This window comes from Sebastes fasciatus, chromosome 14, assembly GCF_043250625.1.
Source record: "Sebastes fasciatus isolate fSebFas1 chromosome 14, fSebFas1.pri, whole genome shotgun sequence".
Lineage (NCBI taxonomy): Eukaryota > Metazoa > Chordata > Actinopteri > Perciformes > Sebastidae > Sebastes > Sebastes fasciatus.
The window spans coordinates 16,069,640-16,096,519 of NC_133808.1; the positions used below are offsets into that span (position 1 = coordinate 16,069,640).

The following is a 26,880-nucleotide window of genomic DNA, read 5'->3' on the forward strand; positions in this document are numbered from 1 at the left end:
GAAAAACATTTGAGCATTGTGATGAAGGTAACAGTTTATAGTCTAAATATATAGTATATAAGTCTAATGCAGCGAGGGCCCAAGAGCAAATGTACTACGGAGTATTAGGGGCCACATTGAGGGGAAAATAATCTGAGATTTCCAGAATAAAATCATAATTTTACGAGAAAAAAAGTTGTAATGTTACGAGAATAAAGTCATAAGATGAGAAAAAAGAAAATAACACATAAAATTACTACTTTATAATATGACTTTATTCTCATAAAATTACCACTTTTTTCTCGTAAACCTATGATTTTATTTTCATAATAATTTGACTTTATTCCCCGAAATCTCAGATTTTTTTCCCCCTCGATGTGGCCCTAATACTCTGTCGTACCGTCGTACCATAGACCTACAACAATGATAAATAAAAATGAAAATGTAAACAAAAAACAGTTATTCATTTCCATTTTTAAAAATCCACAGGGATCCACTTGAGAGGAGCTAAAGAGCCGCATGTGGCCCCGGAGCCGCAGGTTGCAGACCCCTGGGTTACACCCACTAAAATGTGAATGTCCTAACAGGTGAAAACTGTCATCTTTGGAGATTTGGTAAACCCTAAGCTTACATATCCACTCTGCAAGTAGCACATACACATGTTTCTGCAGGTTAGTAAAGCATGTTGGTTTCATAATGTGCGTAGACGATGAGGCATAATAAAACAGTGCAAATAAATACAATTCTAAAAATGTGCAAATAGCTGAGTTGTGCGTATCTTTTTTTTTTTCATTCAAGGACTGGATGGCTATCCATTGAGCTTTAGCATATGGCTGGCTCGTCCACAGCTTGGGCTCCCAGTGTGACAGCTTTCACACACTTCGCCATCGTCTGGGAGGCTCTGCTGATTGGATCTGTGAGTAAAGATGGAGAGCAAATTTAAAATCTGTACGCATAAATAAATGTGAAATTAAAAAAAATGGGTCTAACTAGAAATCAATGGGTGTTTATGATGCTATGAAGTAAAATAGTATTACTTACAATTTTAAGATACATGAAGATATGCATTTAAAGCCCTATGCTGTAAGTGAAACCATGGTGCCACATGTGGGCATGACACACCAGCATACAGATAACACTATACCAATATTTGGGACAGTGTGCTACTTCATTTTTGTTTTGCAGTTAAATTTGACTGCCAGCTTTAAACTAAGAAGCATTTTCTCAGTGCAACAAATTCAATTCTGTCATATTTGGCTTTAAAAATATATTGTAATTAAAAATTCTAATTCAAGAAAAAAAACTTTTTCTGCAGAAGACAAGTATTTAAAGCAGATTTTCAGGAGCAGTATGAAAACCAGTGAGGCAAAAAAATGTAATATGCTGAGAGATAGTAGTTACAGCAGCCGCTGTTCTTAATGTTAGGTATATATTGGAATTTTTTCTTTACCATGACATGATAATAATTTGAACAGAAATGCTTCATCACTAATTAAGGTCATTTAAAGAATGATGTAGGCATTTGGTGGAGATTTCCAGCGAGCATTTTGCAGATTGAAATTTCTTCATTTTTTTCCCCCACAGAAGAGCCTTTCTATGATCACATCAACTATTTTGTTGGTCCCTTTTGTTTTCTGTAATTTGCTTTTACTATTATTTTTGGCAAAAAGTGTCAACAAACAGGATATCTCATATTAGCGAAATTACTATGAAATTGTCTGAACACATATGATGCTCCCAATGAGACAAACTCTTTTTATTTAATTGATCCCATTGCAAATTGTATACTTTGATCCCCTTAGCTGTAACACTATGTTTCTGTTCTCTCTGAAATATTCATGCCACTCTGAAATAGCTACATTTAAAATATTAAATCTGAATAAGATGACAAATACAATACAGATGACTAATTGCGAAAGAAGTTTCATTTCATTTAAAAACAGTGGTTCTAAACCTCACCCATTAACGTCATCCACAACAAATAAAACGTTGTCATATAAACACAACAATTACTTTTTATTTCCGGTTAGGGTACTCTCTATCTACGTATGCGTGCCTACATAATGTTAAGTAGTTTCCAAGAGATTCAAAATCATTGTGGGTGCTCCAAGTGGCTTGTCTTCTTAGCAACTGCAGAAGTAACAAAACACTTTCTTTAATAGGAAGCAGAGCAGTAAACACCACTAAATCGTTGCTCAGCTTGGAGAGCTGGATTTTGTATTGTTCTTGAAAGAAACCCTTCTCTGATGACTGACATGTAAACAGGACACCTTAAATGATTAATTTATTCAGCGATAGTGTAACACTTTTGTGGCAATTGTCACAATTGCTTCATTTATTTTATTATTATTTCGGATGCAACCTGAGTGTCATTAGTATTAGTATTACTATTAGTATTTCTCCCTGTAAAAATGAAATAAACATAAACACTAATATAATTAAATTAAGGAGGTGATACATCACTGCTGTGTTTCCTGGAGGATTTTGGAATGAAAACATAATTTAGACAAGGATTAGTGAGAAGAGTACCAGAGTACTAGTGACCCACCTGTCATATAGAAGTCCTTAATAGTAAGCTGCGGAGGGACTAAAGGTCCAGTAAGGACAGCCTGGTTCACTGCCTGAAAGAGATAAGACAGATATCACCATCAGCATGAGGAACAGCGTGAAGCAAACTAAGATAAACCAACTGAATAAGCTAACATTTAATGATGAGATGAAATGAAAAATGCCTTTTTAACCCTTTTAGGTTACCTCCCCGGTCATATTATGCACCTATTTAATATATGCAAAAAAAAAAAATTGCTACAGAATTAGTCCTAAAACTCGTGAATTAGTTAGCATTTTAGAACTTCCGGTTCCCTTGTCTGGAAGTCAATGGGTTTTTAGTTAAATGCCTAAAATAAGGTCTGTGGTTAACACAAGCTGAAGAGATTTTAATGTTTTGTTTTACGACATAAAATACATCAATAAATACCACACTTGTGTATTTTGAAGCCTGTATGTGTCTTTAAAAAGGCGGTTGCTAACAAGTGGCTAAATGAGACTACTAAACGTCATCACGCCGACTCGTCCGCCTTTACAGCCTCGTGTATACTCACGCTCATGCGACCGTGGTGTACTTCGTTTATAGCCTAACGTTAGCTCTTTACTTCTGGCGATTGCATTCATGCTTCAAAAATCATAGAAGTGGTGCATTTGTGAAGATTATCTTGCTGAACAAGTATCATAAATGTTTGTTTGCCACAGAGCTTATTTCCTGCAATAATCCAAAACCCAATTGAAAAATCCCATTGGCTTTCTGTCGAGGGAACCCAGGAAGACGATGCTAACTTCCTGGGTGGCCTACAAAAATGCATCATCCCTGGAGCACTCTATAATCTTTTCTTCCTGTAAAACAAAATATGACATGTGCTTACGTAAGCTAGTACCAACCAATTTCAACCAATAATATCATGACATCCATCCAATTATCAATCTGCAACTTTTAGCAACAAGGGAGGTGTGGCTCCATACTGTGCTACCCTCTAAGCCCGTCCACTTTTTGCGGAGGATTTGATTTAAATCCCCCTCGTAACTGCCGCTCAAATATTCAGTTTCACTGGAAAATACTCACAGTGCAGAAACTAACGAGGCTCTAACTTCCGTTTCACTGGGACTTTAAATAAAACTTTAGTAGCGCCTCTTTTGTAATCAACTAAACACACACTGGAGAAAGATATCAGCTGACCTGAGACAGCTCGTTAGCCTGCTTAAAGTAGTTGGCCTCTTCAACGTCATCGTATCGCACCAGATTTGGGGAAACCTCTGCCAGTCTATCACGCACTTCATCAAGGGTGTCATATGGCAGAGTCACTCCAGCAAGCTTTAAAACGGACGGAAAAAAATACACAGCGATTAGTGTTATCTGTTATTATTTAATACAACATGATTATCTTGTATTGTAGTCCACCTCAGATATGGCTCTGATGATCCTCCAGTCCTCCCTAGCCATGCCTGGGGGACTCACAGCCAATTTGGTCTGCTGGGCACGGCCCTCAGTGTTCACATAGGTGCTACATTTCTCAGTATATGCAGCTCCAGGAAGTATGATATCAGCCATTGTTGCACCGACATCGCCATGGTGACCTGGGCAGTTATGGCACAGAGCATTTAAATTAAGCAAGAAAAAGTTTGATGCTCCTAAACAGATTCTTCAAGTCTCTACTGGAGTGATAAACAAAACAATTATATACATATAAATATTATTACAAAAAGATATTACAGTACAGTAAACAGTAAAATATATTACATATTGGTCCTTTAATGCAAGGTGTGATAGCGAGATATCACATACCATACATATATTAATGTAAATGAAAGAGCTTCTGCTGCTGTGCAGTAAAACAGCTGACCTTGATAAATTATGAAGCTATCCATTGGGAGGTCTTGGCGAGTAATGCAGCCGGCATCAGCTCCGAGTAGGAACAGAACTTTGGGTGGGTTCTTTCTGACAGCCTCCACTCCTGGCTTGTACCCAAGATCAAGTGCAGCCACTTGACTGGCAACCCTGAAGACACAGGAAGAACACAGCACACATATTACAGTAAACATCCCTCTTGAACACTCCCCTGTTACCAAAAGCGTTCCCTCTAATTTTCCAAGACTATGACCTGTGAAGCACATTGAGAACCTTCCAGGTTTCCTCCGCGCCACTGCTGACGCGAGCGTTCTGAGCAATGGTTGACACAGCGGCCATTATCGCAGCCCCGTCCTCCCTCTGCAGGCAACTGCTTCCAACCACAACAACTGGATGCTTCGCTTTAGCCAAGTCCTGCGAGAGAAGATCAAAGACACAAAATTAGAAAAAGACACTCAAGTTGACTGATAACATTCATAGCATTACTGAGAGTGCTCAGAGTGTAACCTGGGAGAACGGGTGAGCTCCTGACGCAATTTCTTGAAGAATCGTGGCAGAATCCCCAAGATGGTCATGTGTGTAACTTAGGTCCACTTCCTTTCCCAAAAGAGCCACTTGCAACTCGTTGTGAAGCCAGCTGAATCAGAGACACCAAGATCAGATTAAAGAACATGCATTTGTGTTTAACATAACTCAGATTTACTAGTCATTACTAGCAATTACTTCACCTTTTTCTGATTCGTGCATTGAAGAGAGGAGCCTCGTAGCGTGGGTTTGTGCCAACCAGAAGCAGCAGGTCGGCCTCTTCAATGCCAGCAATCCCGGTGTTTAGAAGATAGTTTGAACGCAGATCAGATCTAAAGAAGCCAAAGTGAAAACAGAAACTTAATATCAGAGCAAGTCCAGCTGACTTCGTCCCATCTTTTCGGTTTAACTCTTTCTGCGGCCTTACCCGGCTCCACTCATTGGGAACACCTCCTCAGTGCACAGGTTGTCGCTATTCAAACGGTTCAGCAGATCTTTCAGGGAAATGAGAGCCTCTGCATCCACTAAGCCTCCAACAACAGCTGCAACGTCGTTTCCTTCAACTCCTTGCAACTGTCAAATAAGACAGATGTTATTTAGGACAAGCCTAAATTGAAGCAAGTTGCAAATTATCACACACTGTCATCATAGATTACATACTGCTCCAGCAACTCGAGTAAGCACATCTTCCCAGGTTGTGGGAACCAACTGCCCAGACTCGTTTTTCACCATCGGCTGAGTAAGCCTCTGCCTTTTGAGTCCATCATACGCAAACCTGTCAGGATGGAAGCAAGTTCAGCAATGGTGCAAACATCATACAGGAATCTATGTCTGTGAAGTAAAGTTTTGTGTGATAAGAAAGGAACCTGGTTTTATCTGAGATCCACTCCTCATTAACATCCTCATTAAGACGAGGCAGGATTCTCATCACCTCACCCCCACGCGTGGTCACCACGATGTTGCTACCCACAGCATCCAGGACATCAATGGATTCAGTCTTCCTGTAGAAAAAAACAAAGAGAATACATCAGAGTAAAATCTCACCCTTGATCCAAAGGGCACTTTCACAAGCCATAGTCCGTTTGGCTGGTCCGAATCAGAGTGTAATTGACACTTTTGGTTTGTTTTCTATTTAGTCTGGTTCGGTTTCAGAGTGCACAAATTAATGCGGACTAAATAAAAACATTAATTTGCTGAGGGGCATATACGGAGGACTAAATGTATCTTTTTTGTCTAGAGAGCTGCCACTTCTATGCAGGGAATCTCAGACTTTGAAATATCGCTGTTGACCTTTTTTCACTTTGACTCGACACTGATCTATTGTGCGAACAAATCCCTGAATTCTCCTTCAGTTTATCTCAAATTACTTTATAAACTACACTATTTCTGTGGACTTTATTTAGCATATTCTGTATGTTCTCTTCGGCCCAGATGTCAAGCAAACATCGGACTTATGCAGAAGTCCAGGTCAGTCCTCTCCCACTCATGTTAACCTGTCGTTTACCTGTGTCCATCTCAACAAATGCCCGCACAGGCAGCCTGCGTTTTAGTTCACTTGAAAACAGTCCGAGGCCAGTCCTCACAAGCCGTGTCAGACCGGTTGTTTTGGTTCGCACCAGAGAACGATTACTGCGTTCACAACTGCCCAAATAAACAGCACTAGGGTTTGATTAAAACAGACTAAATGTTGGCTTGTGAAAGCGCCCCAAAACGTAAATCAAAATGTAGAGCATAATAAAAATACCTGGTCTCCCAAGGGCGAGCAGTGAATGCATATGGTTTAGAGGTCAGGGCCCCCACCGGGCATATATCAATAACATTCCCAGATAACTCCGACATGAACATCTTCTCCACATAGGTCCCAATCTGCAGGTCATTGCCTCTGCCAGTTGTACCCAGGTCCTCCACACCTGCAATCTCACTGGCAAAGCTGTAGGAGCAAAAAAAAAAAAAAACTTATGTTCATATTCTAAATTTACACAGCAACGTACTCCAGATATTGATGTGTGACTCACCGCACACAGCGAGTGCACTGGATGCAGCGAGTCATAATGGTTTTGATGAGAGGGCCAATGTTTTTGTCTTCCACAGCTCTTTTGGCCTCGGTGAAGCGGCTCCTGTCACTGCCAAACTGCATGGACTGGTCCTTCAAACGAAAAGGTATTCAGTCGTATTAGTCAATCTTATTGTCATACACACACTCAAGTCTATGAAGAACACATCTACTGCACACTGGTGGTGATTATCTTTACCTGTAGATCACATTCTCCCCCCTGATCACAAATTGGACAATCTAATGGGTGGTTAGCCAGTAGGAACTCCATCACACCCTCTCTGTGTAGAATTAAAAAAAACAGTTATTAACAATTATTCCTGGTTACTTTCCTACAAAGAAATGTTGTTTTTGCTTGAGCGAGATGTGGGTTATCATATCACCTAATTTAAAAATTGCCTACAGACAACGGGCTATAATTACAAAGCAATATAACACATAAAACAGAGAATACAATGTTGTGAGTTTGATCCTACCTGGCCTTTCTTGTTTTGTCAGAGTTGGTTAAAATGTTCCATCCCTTCATGACTGGCATAGCACAAGCTGCCACAGGCTACAAGATGAATGGAAAATTATTAGATTATTTCAAGTAGGCATAGTCCTGTCTCTGTCGTACAAGGCAAAGAAATACAGCAAGACAAGCTTGGCTACCAAGAGAAACAAAGCACACACATAGAAACATACCTTAGGGACTTTCTCTATCTCCACGAGACACATGCGACAGTTTCCAGCAACTGAGAGGCGCTCATGGTAGCAGAAGCGAGGAATCTGCATTCCTACCTTCTCACATGCCTGTGACACAATTGCGTCAGTGTTAAATCTAATATTATGACTCAATGTGTAAAAAATGCTGCTTTCTATCTTATGTGACTGTATGCATGAATTTAACATTTTACCTGCAATACAGTGGTTCCTGGCTCCACCATGATAGGGTTCCCATCCACGAAAACCTCCAGCAGGTTACTGGCGGCTGCAGCTGCAGCTGCTGTGGCTGCGGTGCGAGCTTCAGGCACAGACAGAAAACATTTTTAAAAAATGTTATGCAAATCTTCCATTTTCTTTTCATCCAAGGATTGTTACTTCATCTATATCACATTAGGGATGCACCGATCCAACTTTTTCAGCCCCGATACCGATACCGATACCTGGGCTTTGGGTATCGGCCGATACAGAGTACCGATCCGATACCAGTGTTTGATTATTAAGCTGTATGCCTCGCTGTTTGGAAGTGACTGGGATAATTCTTTTATGTGTAAGGCAACATCAGGATTGACTTAAACATTGCTTTCCTAACTTTGTAAAACAAAATGTAACAAATAAAATAGATATTAATTTAGTGTTATAATTGTTATTTATTATTAAAATAATAAATTATACACCAACAACTTGGCAAAATAAAATCTTCAAAATTAACAGGAATTACAATTCAGGTGTAAACTTTTTTAATGCAGCATCAAATTGGTCAAAACTTAAACAGGAATACAAATTTCAGTATGTAATGTATATAGTATATCAACATAAAATTGGATTCAATAGATCAGCCTCATTGTCAATGATATCGGATGCAGCTATTTGAGTCAGTATCGGCCCGATATCCCGTCTGGTATCGGTGCATCCCTATATCACATCAAATTAGATAGATAGATAAAGGGATAGATAGATAGTAGCTTTATTAATGCCGAGGGAAATTCAAGTTTCTGAAAAACTGAATATAGTGCAGGGTAACAGCTGTGATACACGACTATTAAAAAAAGTGAATATAGTGCAGAAGAGACTGTTTAAAAATGAGTATAGTGCAGGGTAACAGCTGTGATACATGACTATTAAAAAGTGTAGAAGAGACTGTTAAAAATGAATATAGTGCAGGGTAACTCCAGTAGCTTAGCCTATGAAAGTGCACTGTGTGCATTATTATCTGTCCTGCAGATCATCCTCCTTTGTCAATTACAATGAATCCCTGGTATTCCAATGTAACAACAGATGATACCACCGACTATTATTGGCTAAATTGAGCCATGCAACAGCCTGGCACCAGATGTGTTAACAGGCAAATCTGTAATCCTGCTCTATAATCCATCAGTGGAACAAAGTGTTAACAAGGCTTCTTCTGGTGCTTGCACACAACAAACAACATGGTTGTTGTGCAGAAATACAACACACACATAATGTATGTAAACAAGACATGATCAATTAATTCATCATGATGAAGTGTCATATTTTATTACCATTGTTGGTTGCAGCAGCAGCAGCACCTCCTCCTCTGATAATAATTGCTGCTGGAAAAATACTCCTGCTCACAACAGGCAAACGCAACATGCTGCAAGAGAGGCGATACATCACGTGATCAGATCTTCTGGTTTAACACATTAATGTAAAAAAAAAAGGCTTTAAAATACTCAAAGTTGGTGCTTAATTGTAACCATTAGAGAACAGTAAAGCCTCCATGCGACTAGCAAAACAAAAAGTGCAGTCACTATAAGAGCAGCTCATTTATGCTGCGACGTATTTATAAAAAGAAAAAGAGCATGTCTAAGTTATTGCCTATTATTCATAATGAACTTCGTTACATCAATGATACATTTACGCATGATCTGCCATGTGCGTAAAGCAGTATTTAAACCTTTATAACTCCTAACCTCGCTACTAGCACATCCTGCTACAAACAAGCTAACATAACATCTAACAACCCTTTATTATGATCATAATAAACCGACTAACGTTACCACTTTATTCTATTTCAACGGGTCGTTTCTAATAGCAGTTGCGTCCGGACACTATATTGTCTACATACTAATATTTCCTAAACACCACGGTGACCAGTTGCTTACCTTGTGCTAGTGTGTTTGTCCTCATGAGAAACAGACAGCCTGCGACGCAGGTTGCGCACTAGTCTTGTTATTGTGCTGCGTCACAGATTAAGTAATCCATAATCCAAGAGGCTACTTTTCTGTAAATACACTACTAATCTAGTCATGACAGTAATGTAAACCCTGTCATTACTACCAATTTGTGACAAGATGTGATGAAGTGGCACATTGGTAGTAACAGCAGGGTTAATCTGACTTTATTAGCGTAGAACAGGGGTCTGCAACCTGCAGTTTTGGAGCCACATGTGGCTCTTTAGCCCCTCTCCAGTGGCTCCCTGTGGATTTATAAAAAGAATAGTGAAAATGAATAACTGTTTATTGTTTACATTTTATTTATTTTTTATCATTGTTGTAGGTCGACTTTTTCTTGTAATATTTTTTTATCGTAAAGTTATGACTTTATTCTTGTAATATTTTTTTATCGTAAAGCTATGACTTTATTCTTATATTACAACTTTTTTTCTTGTTAAATTATGACTTTATTCTCGTAATATTACGGCTTTTTTTTCTCTTAAAGTTATGACTTTTCTTCTCGTTAAGTTATGACTTTATTCTGATAATATTACAACTTTTTTCTCGTTAAATTATGACTTTATTCTCATGATATTACGTCTTTTTTTCTCGTAAAGTTATGACTTTATTCTCGTAATATTACGACTTTATTCTGTAAACTCAGATGTTTTTTCCCTCAATGTGGCCCTAATAGTCCGTAGTACATTTGCTCTTCGGCCCTCACTGCATTAGACTTATATATTATATACTTAGACTATAAGTACCTTCATCACAATGCTCAAATGTTTTGCGGCTCCAGACAGATTTTTTTTTTGTTGCCTAAAATGGCTCTTTTGATAGTAAAGGTTGCCGACCCCTGGCCTAGTCTTATTCGTTTTTCTAGCCTTTAGTGAGCCACTTTAATGCGAGCTTAATTCAAAAGATGGAGGGGTCACAGGACAATTTGCATTGTCCACAAAGTGTCATGCTGATTGTAGTTGTTGAAGAAGGCTAAAATGTTTGCTTCCTGTCCATATCTTTACAGTTTTTTCAGGGAAACCAGCAATCTTCCAGTCACAGGAGGGATGGTACTCTCTTAACGTAACAGTGATGTAATCCCTAAAGGTCACCAGAGAGAATAACAGGAAACGGCTGGTAAACAGACCCTCAGGAAATGGAAGGAAATGCACATCTGGATTTAAGTCCGGCTCGTGTACAGGCGACTTACTTAAAATCCACCAGGAAATGTAGTCTGTGTACATAAAACATCAAAGTCTGCTTTTTAATGACAGACTCTTCTAACATCAAGTCAAACAGTATAAAAAAAGTATTCAAACAAAGTACAGCAGGTGTTCAGAAGAATAAATGTATTAGGAATTTACTTGAAATATATTAGAATAAAACATTTATACAACTCTCAACTAGTTTAACAATCTTACTATACATTAATAGAAGACTAATAATAATAGATTTATGCAACATAATCTCATCTCAAAGAGCCAAAGATGTCTTGCCTCAAGAGTACAACAATAGCAAAATCAGTAAATACATATGCATTTGATATAATACTGTAACTACTTTCATTATGGATCAATCTGTATGTTTCACTTGGTCTATAAGATAACAGAAAATAGTGAAAAATGTCCATCACAATCTTGATAATTGCTCCTTTTGTCCGAGCAACAGTCCAAAAAACCAAACATGTTCAGTTTACCATCATAGATGACAAATACATTCAAAGCAGCAAATTCTCACAATTATGAAGCTGTAACTACAGGATGCTTGTGATTTTAAAAAAAAATGATTAATTGATTATCAAAATATGTGCAGATTAATTTTCTGTTGATCAACTAATCATCTGTTTCAGCATTGATTTTGTCTCTTTCATTTGCAAATCACTTGAGTTATGCAAATGAAAACTAAAGGAAAAAGATACTAACTCCATGTGCACGTTATACACAGCTCTGCTCAACTTTTTCCATTGAGAGTAATTACGCATAACTCCGTCCAAGTGAAACAAAATAGGAAAATCTTAACACCACAGCTGGAAAGAACAGCTATGATAGTCCTCCACATTTACGCTAAAGTAATAGCCAGTCTTACTTTAATGTTTTTCATGGACGACTACTACAGTCTGAGGATGGTTGTAATCATAGAGTTGATGACACCACAGGCTCCTCTGGGACACTGTCCAGGTGAACTCCTGGCACAGACTCCATCTCGGTGGCAGAGATCGACTGGCTGAGCTCTCTCAGTGAACTCTTAGTAATGTTCAGGCATGCACGCTTCAGGATATGACGCACCTTTTTGCCCAAGAGCATATACAGGAGGGGGTTAATGCAGCTGTTGAAAAAGCCTAAGCTGGTGGCAAGAGGGAAGCCAGCTCTCAGTATGCTGTGTAGATACATTGAGGAATGTATGGATAACTCCATCAAGCTAAATGTATGAAAAGGTGCCCAGCATAAAAAGAAGGCCAGAATTACAGCAGAGACTGTTCTGGAGAAGCTGGACAGCCGAACCGCGCCCCCAGATTGATTCACTTTCATTGTCAGAAGTATACCCGTCACACATATGGCAGTAAAAGGCAAAAGGAAGCCCACAGTGGTGCGAATGACCACTATCATAATGTGTCTCACGGCCGCTGTGTGTGCGTCCTGTGTGTGGAAGTTGTTGAAGCACACCACCTTGTCGTGTAAGCGCATGGTGTCGCGAAAAATCAGCGCGGGGCAGCTCATGGCGGCAGCCAGCATCCATATGCAACCACACACAACCCAGGCTCTGTCTATCGTGCGGTACCTCTGAGACCAGTTGAGGTGCACCAGAGAAACATACCTGTCTATGCTGAGCATTGTGAGAAAGAGCACACTGGCATACATGTTCATCACGGACACAAATGAGTTAAGCTTACACATGACCACACCAAAGTCCCAGTGGAAGTCCCGCAGTATGTAATCAATGTAGAAGGGTAGAAAGAGCACAAACACAAAGTCTGCCATGGCTAGGTTGAGCAACCAAACACTGTTGACAGTCTTTTTGCTTTTAAACGCCGTCACCCAAATGACAGTTCCATTTCCAATCAGACCAAGCACAAAGGAAATTATGTAGATGACCACTGAGATGATGTGCATAGTTTCCCTCTGCCTGTGGTCGACTTTAAGTTCCTCCAAGTCGCCATACTCCATGTAGTACTCGTAGGTGTAGTTTCCATAGTCCTCTCCAGAGTCACCCATTGTGAGGATGTAACCTCTGTGGGAAGGAAAAGCTCATGATAAGATGCCTTCCTTTAAGATGATCCGTAAACACAGTGACTGAAAAACATTCCCATGCACTATAATCAACCTGTAACACGTGTTCTCACCTCACGTCTCTGTGATTATGCTGGGCTGTTCCCCAGAAGGATCCAGTTGTATGTCCTGTCCTTCTTTCTGATCATCCGGTTCCTGTGTTGAAGTTGGGACTGGGTGTGTCCTGAGTAACCCTGGAACATAGTGTCAACAACATCTATTTGGATCAACAGTGTGGACAGGCAGATGCCCCACAGATGAGGCAGAACAGTGTGATTCATACAGTGTTTGTTCTGAAAGCAAACATGGAAGAACTGACAAACACTGTGTTGTTACACAATGCACAATTTATGTTTTATTGTTCAAGGTTATTATTACCAACCAAGCAACTGGGTGAAAGGTTAGAATGTATTCACATATCACTAATATCTGTATCTTCGTCAAGGCCAGAACAGGGCCCATGGCCGCTATAAGTTTTACTCGAGCCAGATTAAAACCAAATGTATCAGGAATTTGTGGTCTGAGGTGAAGGTTGTTTAAGTCACAGCTTTTTCTAGTTTTAATTGTATAATACAAATCTATTCATATATATATATATATATATATATAGACTATTAATAAACTTTGAAAAACAAAAGTGTAATTAAACAGAACAATGTTAAGAATATTAATTATATCTCAATCAAGGTTAAATTATCACACTTTGCCATGAAAATGTGTTGAAAAAAGTAGCCTACCATCAGATCAGATAGGCCAAATCAGTGCAATCAACAAATAAAGTATATGTAGAATATGCCCTTTAAAAAGTAGAGTCATATGTCAGTAAACAATAGAGAAACGTGTTTATACTATTACAAAGACTAGAAACTAAATGGACAAAATGCCGAGTGCAAAATCAGTGCAATCGACAAATAAATATTATGTAGATAATATGTAGAATATGCCATTTAAAAAGTAGAAAGTTACTGCAGATATAAATATGTCAGTAAACAATAGAGAAACGTGTTTATACTACTACAAAGACTAGAAACTAAATGGACAAAATGCTGAGTGCAAAATCAGTGCAATCAACAAATACATTTTATGTAGATAATATGTAGAATATGCCATTTAAAAAGTAGAGTCACTGCAGATATTAATGTCAGTAAACAAAAGAGAAACCTTTTTATACTTCTAGCTACAAAGACTAGAAACTAAATGGACAAAAATGCTGACAATCAGTGCATTCAACAAATAAAAACAGATAGATAGATAGATAGATAGATAGATAGTAACTTTATTAATCCCGAGGGAAATTCAAGTTTCCAGCATCACAGTTCCATAGTGCAAAACATGTTAGTAAAAAGGCAGCAAAAAAGTTAGTAGTGCAAAGTACAAAAAATATACCAGATATAAAAATACAAGGAGACGAAGAAAACTGTTAAAACTGAATATAGTGCAGGGTAACAGCTGTGATACACAGCTATTCAAAAAGTGAAAATAGTGCAGAAGAGACAGTTAAAAGTGAAAATAGTGCAGAAGAGACTGTTAAAAGTGAATAAAGTGCAGAAGAGACTGTTAAAAGTGAATATAGTGCAGAAGAGACTGTTAAAAATGAGTATAGTGCATTATTAACATGACTTATAAGAATAAAGACTACTGTATCTACATAAAAAATATCAGTAAACAATGCATAACATAGTTTATATAACACATATATTAAAGCCTGTTGAGTAGGAAACACCAGTTCATAGTAAAGTAAGTGCCACATACACACTATTGGCATACTAATGGGATAAACAAGGGTTTTAGAACAGAGTGCATCGCTTACCTAAAAAGTGCAGCTCCCTTTTATTAGCTATCTGGATGAAGACAGCCGGATGATCTGCTAACTTTTAGCTCGTTTAGCTCCGTTTTTGCTGGGCCTTGTCCGTGACTTCCCCACTCGGCTGCAAACCTCTTTCTGAGGCATGTGTGTAGTCTTTCCGTGAATCCATCCAGAGAGGAGCTGAGATGTGCAGCAGTGGGCGCGCCTGGCTGACGCGTCAAACAAGGACCACAGAATGAAGAAAAGTTATTGGTCAGCCGCACTGAAGAATGCTTTCATTCAGACGAGCTGCGGCTGCTTTTCATAACAGCAGAGTAAACCCTCAGCGCCCCTCTTCCCACCTCAGTGAATAAACGGAAAACGTTTTGAATGATGCAGAATTTTCTCCCTAAAATGCACAAATTGCTTCAGTCAGTGGGGAGGGCCAACTAAGGGAAAGTTTATTTTTGGTTTCTATCAACTGCCTTTTTAGCTTCTGCTTTTGCTTTCCTCTTACAAGGCATTTATTTAACGCTTTTGGTTTAGCACCCTGTTGATTGGTGCTCATTAAAAGACAATAAACTGGTGGCGGGATCTTCAGTGTTGCCAGATCAGATTGACAGTTTCCAGCCCAATCACCACTTAAAGGGACTGTTTGTAAGAATCAGAAATGCTTGTTAACAGCGACACCTGTGGCCGTTAAGTCAACGGAAGTCAGCGTCGGGCTCGCGCTTGTGCTCGCTCTAAATAGACATGAACGAGCATCGCTCAAAACAGTGAGGCGACACACGTCAGCTAAAACCACAATATCACTCTATATTTCAGCTGCTTGGCAGTAATGTTAGCTGACCAGACGAAGGTCTCTCCATGAATCAATGCTGATCCTAGTGTTGGCTTTTCCTGCTTCAGCCTCCCGACCGCGGTCGGCGGGAGACACCGGCACCCGGTCGGAGACGATAACGTTTCTCGCTGCGGAGCCCCGTCACTTCACAAGACACGGAAAACCTCTGTTGGTCTGGAGGAGCTGCAGCAATTATTTCTGCACAAACGTCCACTGAACGTTCACTAGATATTCTCAGAGCTAAACTAACTCTTCTGCAGTGTGGAGTGAGCGCGCGTTCACGTCTAGATGTGGAGCGAGACAGCGAGAATGTGCGCGCGGTGTGAGTGAAGGCAAGCAGGCAGAGGAGCAGTGACTCCAGCCACACGCGAACGCGCATATGCGAGCGCGCATATGTCCCGACCCGGTACATTTATACGCTTAAAAAGTTACCAACAGTCCCTTTAAAGGTCCCATATTGTGCTCATTTTCAGGTTCATACTTGTATTTTGTGTCTATACTACAACATGTTTACATGCTGTAATGTTAAAAAAAATATATTTTCCTCATACTGTCAGCCTGATTATGCTTGTATTTACCCTCTGTCTGAAACGCTCCGTTTTAGCGCATTTTGACGGAATTGCAACAGAATTGCTTTGCTAGGCAACAGCTTGGATCCATGTGTACTTCCTCTCAGCTGATGACATTCACATCCACTGCAACCAGGAAATAAACTGGGACACATTTAGAATGTTTACGTTTAAATTTGTGTCAAGGGTCAAAATATTGTATATTCGTGACATCACAAATGGGCAGAATGGGCAGAAATCCTGACAGCTTGTTTCAAATGCAGAGTTTCTGAATACGGGCGGTATGTTTTTCCCTGTGGTTTGAGTGTTTCGATACTTTCACAGTATTTATATAGGACTTAAACCTGCTTTATAATAAAAAATCTGTAGAAAACCTGTATGCATACAAAGCTTCATATCTGTATCAAATAACCAAAGATAAAATGTTAGATAAAAAGGCTATCGCAACCAGTGGGCTACCTCCAGGCCTGAGAAGTAAAGCCAATGCTGAAGTGCCTTAAACTTGCATTCTTTCTAACAGCCAGCAGGGGGCGACTCCTCTGGTTGCAAAAAGAAGTCTGGTTGTATAGAAGTCTATGAGAAAATGACCCTACTTCTCACTTGATTTATTACCTCAGTAAACATTGTAAACATGAGTTTATGGTCTCAGTCGCTAGTTTCAAGTCTTCTTCAATACAGCATGATGTTCATTTAGTAAATTATGGTCCCATTTAGAGTCAAATAGACCATAAAGCAGGGGATGCTTTAGGGAGTGTCTACCTTCTGATTGACAGGTCGCTACGACGGCGTTGTCCGGTTTGGGAGTTGTCTGTGTTTTCGTCTTAGAACTTGGTCACCTAAAAATGTCTTATTCAGAATTTGGTTGTGCTTAGCTCCACAATCTTGTGTCACTTCTGGTGCAAAAAAACGACACAGCCCGATTTGGCGGAAATAAGCCCAATCTGGCAACACTGCAGGCCTTCATGTTTTCTATCTGGATGTGCAGGCAGGCTTATTTTAAACTTTTTTATTACTGTAAAAAAAAGTTTGCAGAAATTGGATTGTGTTTTGTACTAACGTTTTTTTTTCAATTATTATTTATTCCCACAATATCTGTGCATGGCAGCTACAGTATAATTAAAGTATGGTTACAGTGATTTACTGTATTTCCATAAAGTATGGGAACTTGTGAATCCCAAGTTAAAAAGAAAAAATAATGGTCCATGTCGATGTCTGGGTCACACTCAAAATCAATCATCTCTCAAATTCCACCCTCCCTGTTGAACATTTTAACTACCCGCCCCGTGTGATTCATTGTGTATTTACCCTTTTGTTCTTGTACAAGAAGTAAATCACATTGAAAACCAGTGAAATTACTGTACTTCCCACAGGTCAGAAACTACAGGTGAAGGAGCAGTAAATTACTGACACGTTAACCAGCTGGCCTTTGTAGAACAGATGTTAGTTGCTTAAAAAATGTGTCACATTTATTAGAAACACATTTTTCCAAAAGGATGCAGGTTGAGCTAACAAAGACTTGGAGTGTTCATGTGGACTCTGCTGCTTACTCATCCCTTTTTGTTTCATCCAACAGCCTTGTCACAGTTGTCTCGATATCCAGCGACCCAGAATGACCATCTCATCCCTCTGTGGACCATTCAGCCCTGAGGGGGGAGCTGTCACATCCTCCAAGAGCGCTGCGAGTGTGTGTGTGTGTGTGTGTGTGTGTGTGTGTGTGTGTGTGTGTGTCTGAAATCTGCATGGCCTTACATTTAAACCTGCTCGTTATAGTTCATGGCCCATGTCACACAGTCTTTCTTCAAGATATTCTGCCATCTCTGAAAGAGACTAGGGCACATTATATGTCCCCACTGGGACTTTTAAGGAAACTTAAAGGTGCTAAATTCAAAATTCAAAGCATTAATGTAGCAGCAAACAACTATTTGCTATAGAGGAGTAATGTCTACCTGAGCAGAGAATGAAGTCGCTCTCCCTCTGTGTGTGTTGTAATCTGAGCTTCTCTGTGCTTTGTTTACGTAGCCGGTCGCATGGGCATTTAATGCATGTTCGTGCATGTGAGCGTGCACCACTGGCTAGCTAATTGCTGCCGCTCTGCACTGCGCTCATATGGCGGTTACAGCTGATAACGTCGTCCTGACCCACAGCGTTGTCGCAGAATCAAAGCACCCACCCTCCGGTTGCCCCTCAGGTAAACACTGTTAGCCCCAGCACTGTTGCCGTTGTTTGCACTGTTCATGCTGTTAGCACCGTTAAGTACTAGCTGCCAGCTCAGCTGTTGCCATGTTGAGAGCCGTGTGGAGGCAATCCCTCAATCATATGCTCTGAATTTCAAATTGAGCACCTTTAAAGGAGCAATCACCACCGTTGGAAAAACAGCATTTTTTAAGATCTCAGTTTCTGGCGTACCATTTCTGTGTAAAATTATTAATTTTTTAAGTAGGTAGCCGTGTAATAAGCAGGATAATTTACAGCTAGCGGATCATTTTTGTGAAGTAAACCCCTTTAATCAGCTAAAACATTAAAATGCTGTTTACCCATTAAAGCAGCAGTGGGTAGAACTGGAGTAAAAATTATTAAAAAAAAGTTATTTTTATAAAACGATCACTATATCCTGACAGTAGTGCATGAGACAGGTAAGCTGGAAAAAAAAGCATGTGCGTCTGTGTCCTCCGGTGCTCCTAATGGCATCTGCAAGATTTCACAGACCGGAGGAAAACAACCAATTATATATGTATATATATATTATTTTTTTTATATATATATATATATTTTTTTAATATATATATATATATTGTGTATATATATATGTATATATATATACATATATATGTATGTATGTATGTATATATATATATATGTATATATATATTTATATATATTTAATATGCCTTTAATATGTTTTTTTCTTTCATAATCATAACAAAACTCCCTGGTGTGTGATCATCATTAACAGAGACAGTGTGAAGGGGTCATTTCCTGTTTTGTTTCTGGTTGATGTCTTTAAGGTCACCTGCACGGACTTCCTGTGGTCCAGGAGGGAGGAAGGACATATCTGTGATCACCGAGGAGGAGCCTGCTGGTTGACTTCCAGTAGAGCTGCATGGCCACCGCCTTCTTTCTGCTCCCCTCCTCCTCCTCCTCCTCCTCCTCCTCTCAGCCGCTACTGCAGCAGCATCCCGGTGCCTCTCTGGATCCATGAAGAAATCCCCCCTGCACGGCACGTCCCCAGCCACGATGGGCCGCGAGCTACATACTGCGTTGATGTGTTGATATTGAGATATTTTCAGTTATCAAATATGAATCATGCATTTGATATTTCTGGCCACTTTGCTCGTCAGCATCCTTTCGCCCTGGCTTCATCCATCACTAGCGTCATCCGGTATGTATTGCAATATAGCCTGCTTGCTATTTTTTTGGGACACTTTCTTCTAATTAAACACACCTTTCACTTTCTGTGTTGGGCTGCGATAATATGTGGTGATGCACTGCAGGTGCACAGCATCGCGTTTTTTCCCCAGCAGAAACGATATTTGATTTAATATGCGGCGTATTCAGCGTGATGGTGCACTAGGCAGAGTACAGCATCTTTTGTTCAGCTTATAAAAAAAAATAGTGCTCTTTATTATGTATGAGTGTCACATTTAAATATACACTGACTGGGACTCTTTTTTTTTACTTCAAGTGCATGCTATTATCTGCTATGAGGCTGTTTGGATTCATATTGCATAATGCACATTTCTGTATCTGGTGCAGAGTTTTTCACTTTGCCAATAAGCACATCAAAAGTACCTTTTCAATGAAATGAAGCTGTTTATATGCTGTATACTAAACCAGCCATATGTGGTTGTCAGTATCCAGCGGTATGTAACCAATCTTACCGAACTGTGTCTCGAAGAATCGCAATGATGCCTTGGTTTGGCCACTTGCCTCAGTATTATCAATGTGTTTCATGAATAAAGGATGACAGCTGGCTCTGTGTGTGTGTGTGTGTGTGTGTGTGTGTGTGTGTGTGTGTGTGTGTGTGTGTGTGTGTGTGTGTGTGTGTGTGTGTACGTGTGTGTGTCAGGTTTTTCATGTCTGTGCGGTGGGAATTGTCTTGCAGATTCTCAAGGAGTAGGGGACAAGGTTGAGAGGGACGCAGTGCCAGCCCTGCTGAAGCAACAGGCAACTGCAGCAACTGCCACAGACAACACAACCCACCATGCAGTAGAGCATGCGATCGCCTACCCCTCGCGGTTGATCTACTACCTGAACGAGGACTCGGAGAGTACCTACCATGACCTGGACACCCGGGCCAAGAACCAAGCCACAGAGGGGCAGGTAAGCCAGCATTGACGGGCGGGTATGGGTGAGGGGATGTGAAGTTATTTTCTAGAAATACTGTTGTGATCAATAGCAGGAGGGTTTGGCCAAGGCTTCGAAGTTTTAAAGTCCAGATTATGGCTCACATTAAACCATAACCCTGTCTTTAATGTCATTTTTACTGCCCTATGTCAGACAAAGCAAAGACACCCATCACTCGCAGCACATTAACAGATATGCTTTATGCATTTAAGAACTGGAGTGATGCCAGAGCGACCGTGCTGAAGGAGGCCTTTCATCCAGTGTGCCCACTGTGCATTACCATCTGCCATTTATCCGCGCCACATCTGTTACTTGTGCTGTAGAGGATGTTGAAGGTGGACTCTAGAGGATTCTATGTTCGTAGACGGCTATAATCTTATACTTTTGCATCATCATCTTTTCCCCCTTTACAGGCAGTCCACCTCGCCCAAGCCAGTTTCCAGTTAGAGGCGTTTGGCAACAGATTTGCTCTCGATTTAGCATTGAACACGTAAGTCCTTGTCCTCCCATCTACCTACAGTAATTCATGTTTGTTAAAATGATTGATTTTTGATAGATAGATGTACTTATTTGATCCCAAATTGGGCAATTGTTGTGTTACAGCAGATATATATCTATAGAATATATGGGTGTTTCTGCAACTACGGTCACTTTGACTCTCCCGAATAAAAAAATAATCAACCTCTATGAATTTTAATTTTAACCATCAGAGTATGTCATAAATATAAACAGGTACACAAAATTACATATAGTCTTTAACATGTTTATTTTGTATGGTTTTCATCACCTGTTCTTACTAAATGTCCTTACCGCAACATTACAATAACGCTTATTTTATACAGTTTCCTTTTTTAATTTCTATAATATTTTTAAGACATTTAAATTCATTCCCAACAACCTTTGTGCATCACTATAAATATTGATATAAAACACTTTTTAAAAATAAGGGATTTCATGATTTTCTCTACACCCCGAAAAATTTAGACAGTAACGAGATGTCAGTCTTCATACACAAAAAAATATAAATATGTTGTGTTTTATGACAGATATTGCAATTCTAATGTCTAATGTCCTTACCGCAATACCTAAAGCTGTTGCAGAAATTACATTTTTACTAATATTGCAGATATAAATGGTGGCTAGCAAGGTCTGCTACGTTAGCTTTGATTCTTTGCATCTAATATACAGGAATTCAACAGTAATGTTAAGTTATTTTTTTAAATGTAGTTCAAAATACACAAATACTGAGCTGTATGGTAAGTACACACAATAAATACTTCAGAAGAAAAGGCGATCTTAATCTTGTTTTTCTTGATCTTGAAGGTCACCTATGTGGGTGGCCCAACCTGTCATCCATGTGCTCACTTCTGTTTCCATAGAAACTAGATTTGTTTGGCTTTGAATACAACTTTTAATGCAGTATTTGTTCAGTGTCGCGGTAAGGACTCAGAAGTGAGGGACAGGTGCATTTAGATGAAAAAAATCATTTAAATGTTTTGTAAACAAAAAATAATTTTAATATGGTGTAAAGTAATTATGTATATGAAACAATTCCATTTGAAATAATGCCATATTATAATTGAATTAGCTCATTTTACGTATCTCAACTTTGAAACCACAGTTGTGGGACATGAAGGAAAGTGGTGTTTGGACCCTTAAAATGCTTCATAAATCTTATTAAATCATATTATTTAGTAATTATTTTTCATGTCAAGATAGGTAATAACACGGTGTATATATTTATCAAGTACTGCACTGCAAATTTGAACATAAATCCCAAATTTGATTGCTCGGACTAAAAAATGCCCGTAGTTTACAGAATACAGAATATAAAGAATATATTAGAATACACTATAACTATACCAGACTACTACAACTAACATATAAAATATAAACACAGAAAAACATACTATATACATTAGCAAAGTGTACAAATTTGTTGCAAGTTTTGAGGTATATACCGATGTACAAATTCAACATGTGCAAGATTATTGAAGGAGCAAAACAGAATGGAGTATAATGGTTGAGACAGAAACTATAAAGCTGAGAGTTCTCTGTTAGACTGAGGTGAAGTGTTGTACAGAGTTATTGCTTTGGGTAGGAAAGATTTCCTGTATCGGTCCTTGTGACAGCAAAGCTTTTTTGGAGTTTGTGAGCTGCTGTGGTCATTAAAGGAAAATTCCAGATGTTGATCTCTATGCAGTCACAGAGGGCTACTTTCTGTGTTTCCTGTTTGGTCCGACTCTGAGACAAAATTGTAAAATTCTCAGAGTCTCAGCAACGGAGAGATTCAAGTGCAAAGTTGGCACAACTCATAGAGTCACAATTAGCCACATTTATGGGAAACACACCAGGTTGAAATTAGATGGAATTTCCCTTTAATTACAACACCCTTCTAGACTCGTGGGTGAACTTCAAGAGAGAGTGAACGGTACCTGCTGTCAAGGTCATGTTGACAGTAATGTGCAGATGGTTGAAAATTTCAGAACGTCAGTATTTTTATTCTTCCAGGAAGCTGTGTAAACGTTCCTGCCACTGAAATCATCTCTAAGGATATTATAGAAAATACTGTAGCCTTCAGGTCTCCCTTGAAAAAGAGATTTAAGGGTGCTCTGTACGATATACAGAGCAATAATATAGCAGCAAACAACTATTTGCTATGTAAAGATATAGAGGAGTAATGTCTACCTGAACAGAGAATGAAGTCGATCTCCCTCTGTGGGTGTTGTAATCTGAGTTTCTCTGTGCTTTGTTGACATTCCCGGGCCGGCTGATCGTGCTTTTGGTGCATGTTTGTGCATGTGAGCGTGCCCCACTGGCTAGCTCACGGCCGCCGCTCTGCACTGCTTTCATACACCCGTTACAGCTGATAACGCCGTCCCAGCACCCTCCGGTTGCCCCTTAGGTTAATACTGTTAGCTCTGTCAGCAGTGTTTGCCATTACTTTAACTGTAAGTGCTTTTAGTATCGTTAGCTATGAGCCGTCGCCATGTTGAGAGCCGTGCGAAGACAATAGAAATGCTCCCAATCTTGCATTTAGCACCTTTAAATGAAGGTTAAATAAAAATACTGTACAAAACATTGTAGGAAAGCATCAAAAGAATGCTGTGATTTAGGGTTTTATTTCTTAATGCAGGGCTATTTAGATGTGCTAATTTAAATGTAGGCCTAATGTAAACTAAAACGCTAAAACATCGTGAAGTAGTTTGACTATGAAAAGAACAACGCCCTCCTAGATGAAAGTGGAAGTCTGGCTTACGGCATCATAACGACCGGAAACTGCAAGACACTGACTCTCTGAGCAAGCAATATGTGTCAGAGCTGACACAAAATTGACAACCGTTGTGATTCCCGTCTGTAGATGACTGTTGTTTGTAAATGATATGTACTATTATATGTCAGGTCAGTGATTAATGCAGCGCCAGTCGACGATAATATAATCAGGGTAACTGTAATTGAATAGGTAGGCGCGCTATAGTTTCCAGAATCCTAGTTTCCAGAGTGCTAAAAGCAATCGTAGCTCAGCTGCCAGACTACAGACAGACTGTTTAAGAAAATTAAGTCTCTATCTTTAATGAGGTTGCATCAAAACCAGCAGAGAGACAGTTATTCTGTGGTCTGTGATCGCTGTCCCATCCGGAGACACAAGGCTCCGGACACTCAATGATATTGATTAACTGCCTTCACAAAGTAGCCGGTCTACATGTGTGAGGGCTTAATGTGCATGTGTACAAGGACTTTAAAATGCTGATTGAATTCCAGGTCCCTAAATGTGATTTAAAGCTGGATTATGTAATAAAATACTGTCATTTTATATTGTCTGCATGGCTGAGTGCTGTTAGATGTTAAGACTCACACATTGAGACTTTTCGTCTATATGTGCTGGTATTCAGTCTCTGGTTACTTTAGAGGGATAACACATTATGGAAAGCTTTACCAGGTTGGTTGAGGACATTTATATTTACCTTGACAGCTGTAGACACACAGTAAGGAAGTGAAATAACCCTGGATGCTCTGCTATATTTGTAGTAGTTGAGCACTATTTCACTGCCTCTGTAGAAACCCCCACAAAGGGCAGATCTCAGCAGTTATTTGCAGTGAATAGTATGTGTCTTATTGTGCAACTATTCAAGGTCAGATTTTATAGGAGCGATATTATATTAAGCTCTAATTGTTTTAACACAATCGATTTTTTGGAGGTTGTAGCGGGCTTAGTTTTGAAACTAGAGTGGAGATGATGGTATCATATGAAACTAGAAAACCTGAGGAATCCATTGGTATGTTATACTATCTTGTCGCGAAGGAGGTTAAATAACGCTCCGAACTTGTGCTAAATTTTGGTGAGGTAAAACTGTCATGTTGGTATGCTGCAAGCAAAATGTGCCATGCGGGACAATGAAGACAGAAAAGGAGCTCATGGGGAGCTGTTTTGAGTGAATTCATATTTTAAAATGATCTTGTGTAATGCTTTATGCAAAAGGAATACAGTGTATACCGGAAATACAGAAAATAGATAATCGAAACATGATATGCAATGATTCAATTCATTTAAATGATTTTAGTTCAAATCAAACATAATTTTCCCAAATGAGTCATGCACATAACAGATATTTTTTATTGATGTACTTTATGCTCAAACGCCCTTTCTGAAAGTCTGATTCTGATGTTCAGATGATCAAATGCGGTCGGAATGTTTCAAGACCCTACTGGACAAAGAGGAGCCTTCAGTCACATAAAGCAACAATGGCTCTAGTGTGCAACAGTCAGGGGAAAGGACCCTTCTGTTGACATTCTTTCCATTCGTCATGTTGGAGTAAAATGTCACCGAACTTTACAACATTCACTGCTACAATGAGGCGTACCATGCCATCGCCATCAAATTGAGTTTACTCATCGGGGCACACAAACAATACTGTATATCTTTTTGTCTTTATTAAGGCTGTCAAATAATAATAATGCAATTAACGCAAATTCGTTTTAACGGCACTAATTTCTTTAACGCATTAACACAACTTGCGATTTTTAGGTTGTAGCGGGCTCAGTTTTATAGCTAGAGTGAAGATACTGGTATCATATGAAACTATAAAACTTAAGGAACTAACGATGTTATACTAGCTTTTTGCGAAGGAGGCTAAATAACGCTCCAAACATACGCTACATTTTGGCGATGAAAAACTGGCATGGCGATATTCAAAGAGGTCCCTTGACCTCTGACCTCAAGATATGTGAATGAAAATGGGTTCTATGGGTACCCACGAGTCTCCCCTTTACAGACATGCCCACTTTATGATAATCACATGTAGTTTGGGGCAAGTCATAGTCATGTCAGCACACTGACACACTGACAGCTGTTGTTGCCTGTTGGGCTTGAGTTTACCATGTTATGATTTGAGCATATTCTTTATGCTAAATGCAGTACCTGTGAGGGTTTCTGGACAATATTTGTAATTTTTTTGTGTTGTTAATTGATTTACAATAATAAATATATACATATATTTGCATAAAGCAGTATATTTGTCCACTCCCATGTTGATAAGAGTATTAAATACTTGACAAATCTCCCTTTAAGGGAGATATTAAAAAATATGCGATTAATCACGATTAAATATTTAAAAAAAATACCCATATCAGGATAGAAGTCTTTGGCTTTGTCGCTCAGCCCGACTGACTATGTTTACTGAAGAGTTGATGCTTGTGTATCAGGAAGGCCAATTGGAGAGTCATCCTCCGCCACGGTATCTTCATTGTCTGTCTTTCTTCAGTCTGATCTAAATTGAATTTATTCAGTGAGGTTTTGTGGAAATGATAAAAAACAGAGGTGAGGTACAATCACACTTATACTGTATGTTTTGAGTATGTTGTTTGCAGCATATTATATTAGAGAGTAATAGAGTAGGGCTGACCTGAATGCTTCGAAGCTTCGAACATTGCCATGGTAATCAACCTCGAAATCAGTATTCAAATGCTTTTTATTTTTTTTTGCTTTTTTTTTTATATATACATGTAAGTATGTAATAATAGTGTATAAATCCCCAAATAGCCCAAGAAATAAGAAATAATCCGCCAACATTATTTATATTCAACATTAATTATTATTAGTTATTCTCAGACAGATATCACTGTTTGTTATATGTAGAGGTGTGTGTGTGTGTGTGTGTGTGTGTGTGTACTCTAGTGCGGCAGCGGCACTGTCCCGAAGCTTTGAATACCTTCGAACATTACTCACCAAAGCTTCAAAGCCC

The 26,880-nt window shown here is 39.2% G+C and overlaps 3 protein-coding genes across 9 annotated transcripts in view; 1 reads left to right on the top strand and 2 right to left on the bottom strand.

Annotated features, from left to right (window-relative positions):
- Positions 1-349: 349 nt before the first annotated feature.
- Positions 350-10,065, bottom strand: LOC141782641 (NADH-ubiquinone oxidoreductase 75 kDa subunit, mitochondrial-like). Its single transcript, XM_074659245.1, has 19 exons — positions 9,785-10,065; positions 9,182-9,273; positions 7,853-7,959; positions 7,641-7,748; positions 7,433-7,509; positions 7,156-7,237; positions 6,919-7,049; positions 6,648-6,833; positions 5,770-5,904; positions 5,564-5,678; positions 5,331-5,476; positions 5,107-5,235; positions 4,886-5,015; positions 4,632-4,792; positions 4,374-4,528; positions 3,932-4,107; positions 3,710-3,844; positions 2,528-2,600; positions 350-893 (listed from the first exon to the last, which is right to left on the bottom strand). Exons 2-19 carry the CDS (start codon positions 9,270-9,272, stop codon positions 802-804), a joined length of 2,229 nt encoding a protein of 742 aa, XP_074515346.1. The 5' UTR covers position 9,273; positions 9,785-10,065; the 3' UTR covers positions 350-801.
- Positions 10,066-11,166: 1,101 nt separating this feature from the next.
- cmklr2 (chemerin chemokine-like receptor 2) lies at positions 11,167-15,274 on the bottom strand. 2 transcript variants are annotated; one of them, XM_074659250.1, is made up of 3 exons: positions 14,909-15,274; positions 13,173-13,292; positions 11,167-13,060 (listed from the first exon to the last, which is right to left on the bottom strand). In XM_074659250.1, the coding sequence occupies exon 3, from the start codon at positions 13,042-13,044 to the stop codon at positions 11,965-11,967; it is 1,080 nt and encodes a 359-aa protein (XP_074515351.1). In that variant the 5' UTR covers positions 13,045-13,060; positions 13,173-13,292; positions 14,909-15,274; the 3' UTR covers positions 11,167-11,964. The 2 variants fall into 2 exon arrangements, with proteins under 2 accessions (XP_074515351.1, XP_074515352.1); XM_074659251.1 differs by having other exon boundaries at positions 13,173-13,946; positions 14,111-15,238.
- A 4,095-nt stretch (positions 15,275-19,369) lies between these two features.
- The window catches only part of adam23b (ADAM metallopeptidase domain 23b), a 30,094-nt gene continuing 22,583 nt past the window's right edge, over positions 19,370-26,880 (top strand). For 2 of the 6 annotated variants that reach the window (XR_012597151.1, XM_074659243.1), the window contains exons 1-3: positions 19,370-19,673; positions 20,361-20,614; positions 21,052-21,128. Coding sequence is in view for 4 of the 6 variants with exons in the window: in XM_074659243.1 (XP_074515344.1) it covers positions 19,598-19,673; positions 20,361-20,614; positions 21,052-21,128 (407 nt within the window). In the remaining 2 variants the exon portion in view is untranslated. The remainder of the gene's footprint in view (positions 19,674-20,360; positions 20,615-21,051; positions 21,129-26,880) is intronic. The other 4 variants (XR_012597150.1, XM_074659244.1, XM_074659241.1 and 1 more) reach the window with 4 other exon arrangements.

What these genes read in the sequence shown, in the direction of transcription:
- cmklr2 (XM_074659250.1), bottom strand. Translation starts at nt 13,044, where the DNA reads ATGGGTGACTCTGGAGAGGACTATGGAAACTACACCTACGAGTACTAC.
- LOC141782641 (XM_074659245.1), bottom strand. Translation starts at nt 9,272, where the DNA reads ATGTTGCGTTTGCCTGTTGTGAGCAGGAGTATTTTTCCAGCAGCAATT. An exon ending in GGGGAGAATGTGATCTACAG is followed by an intron (nt 7,050 to 7,155) that starts GTAAAGATAATC and finishes TTTCGTTTGAAG; the next exon opens with GACCAGTCCATGCAGTTTGG. An exon ending in AGGCTAACGAGCTGTCTCAG is followed by an intron (nt 2,601 to 3,709) that starts GTCAGCTGATAT and finishes TATCTCTTTCAG; the next exon opens with GCAGTGAACCAGGCTGTCCT.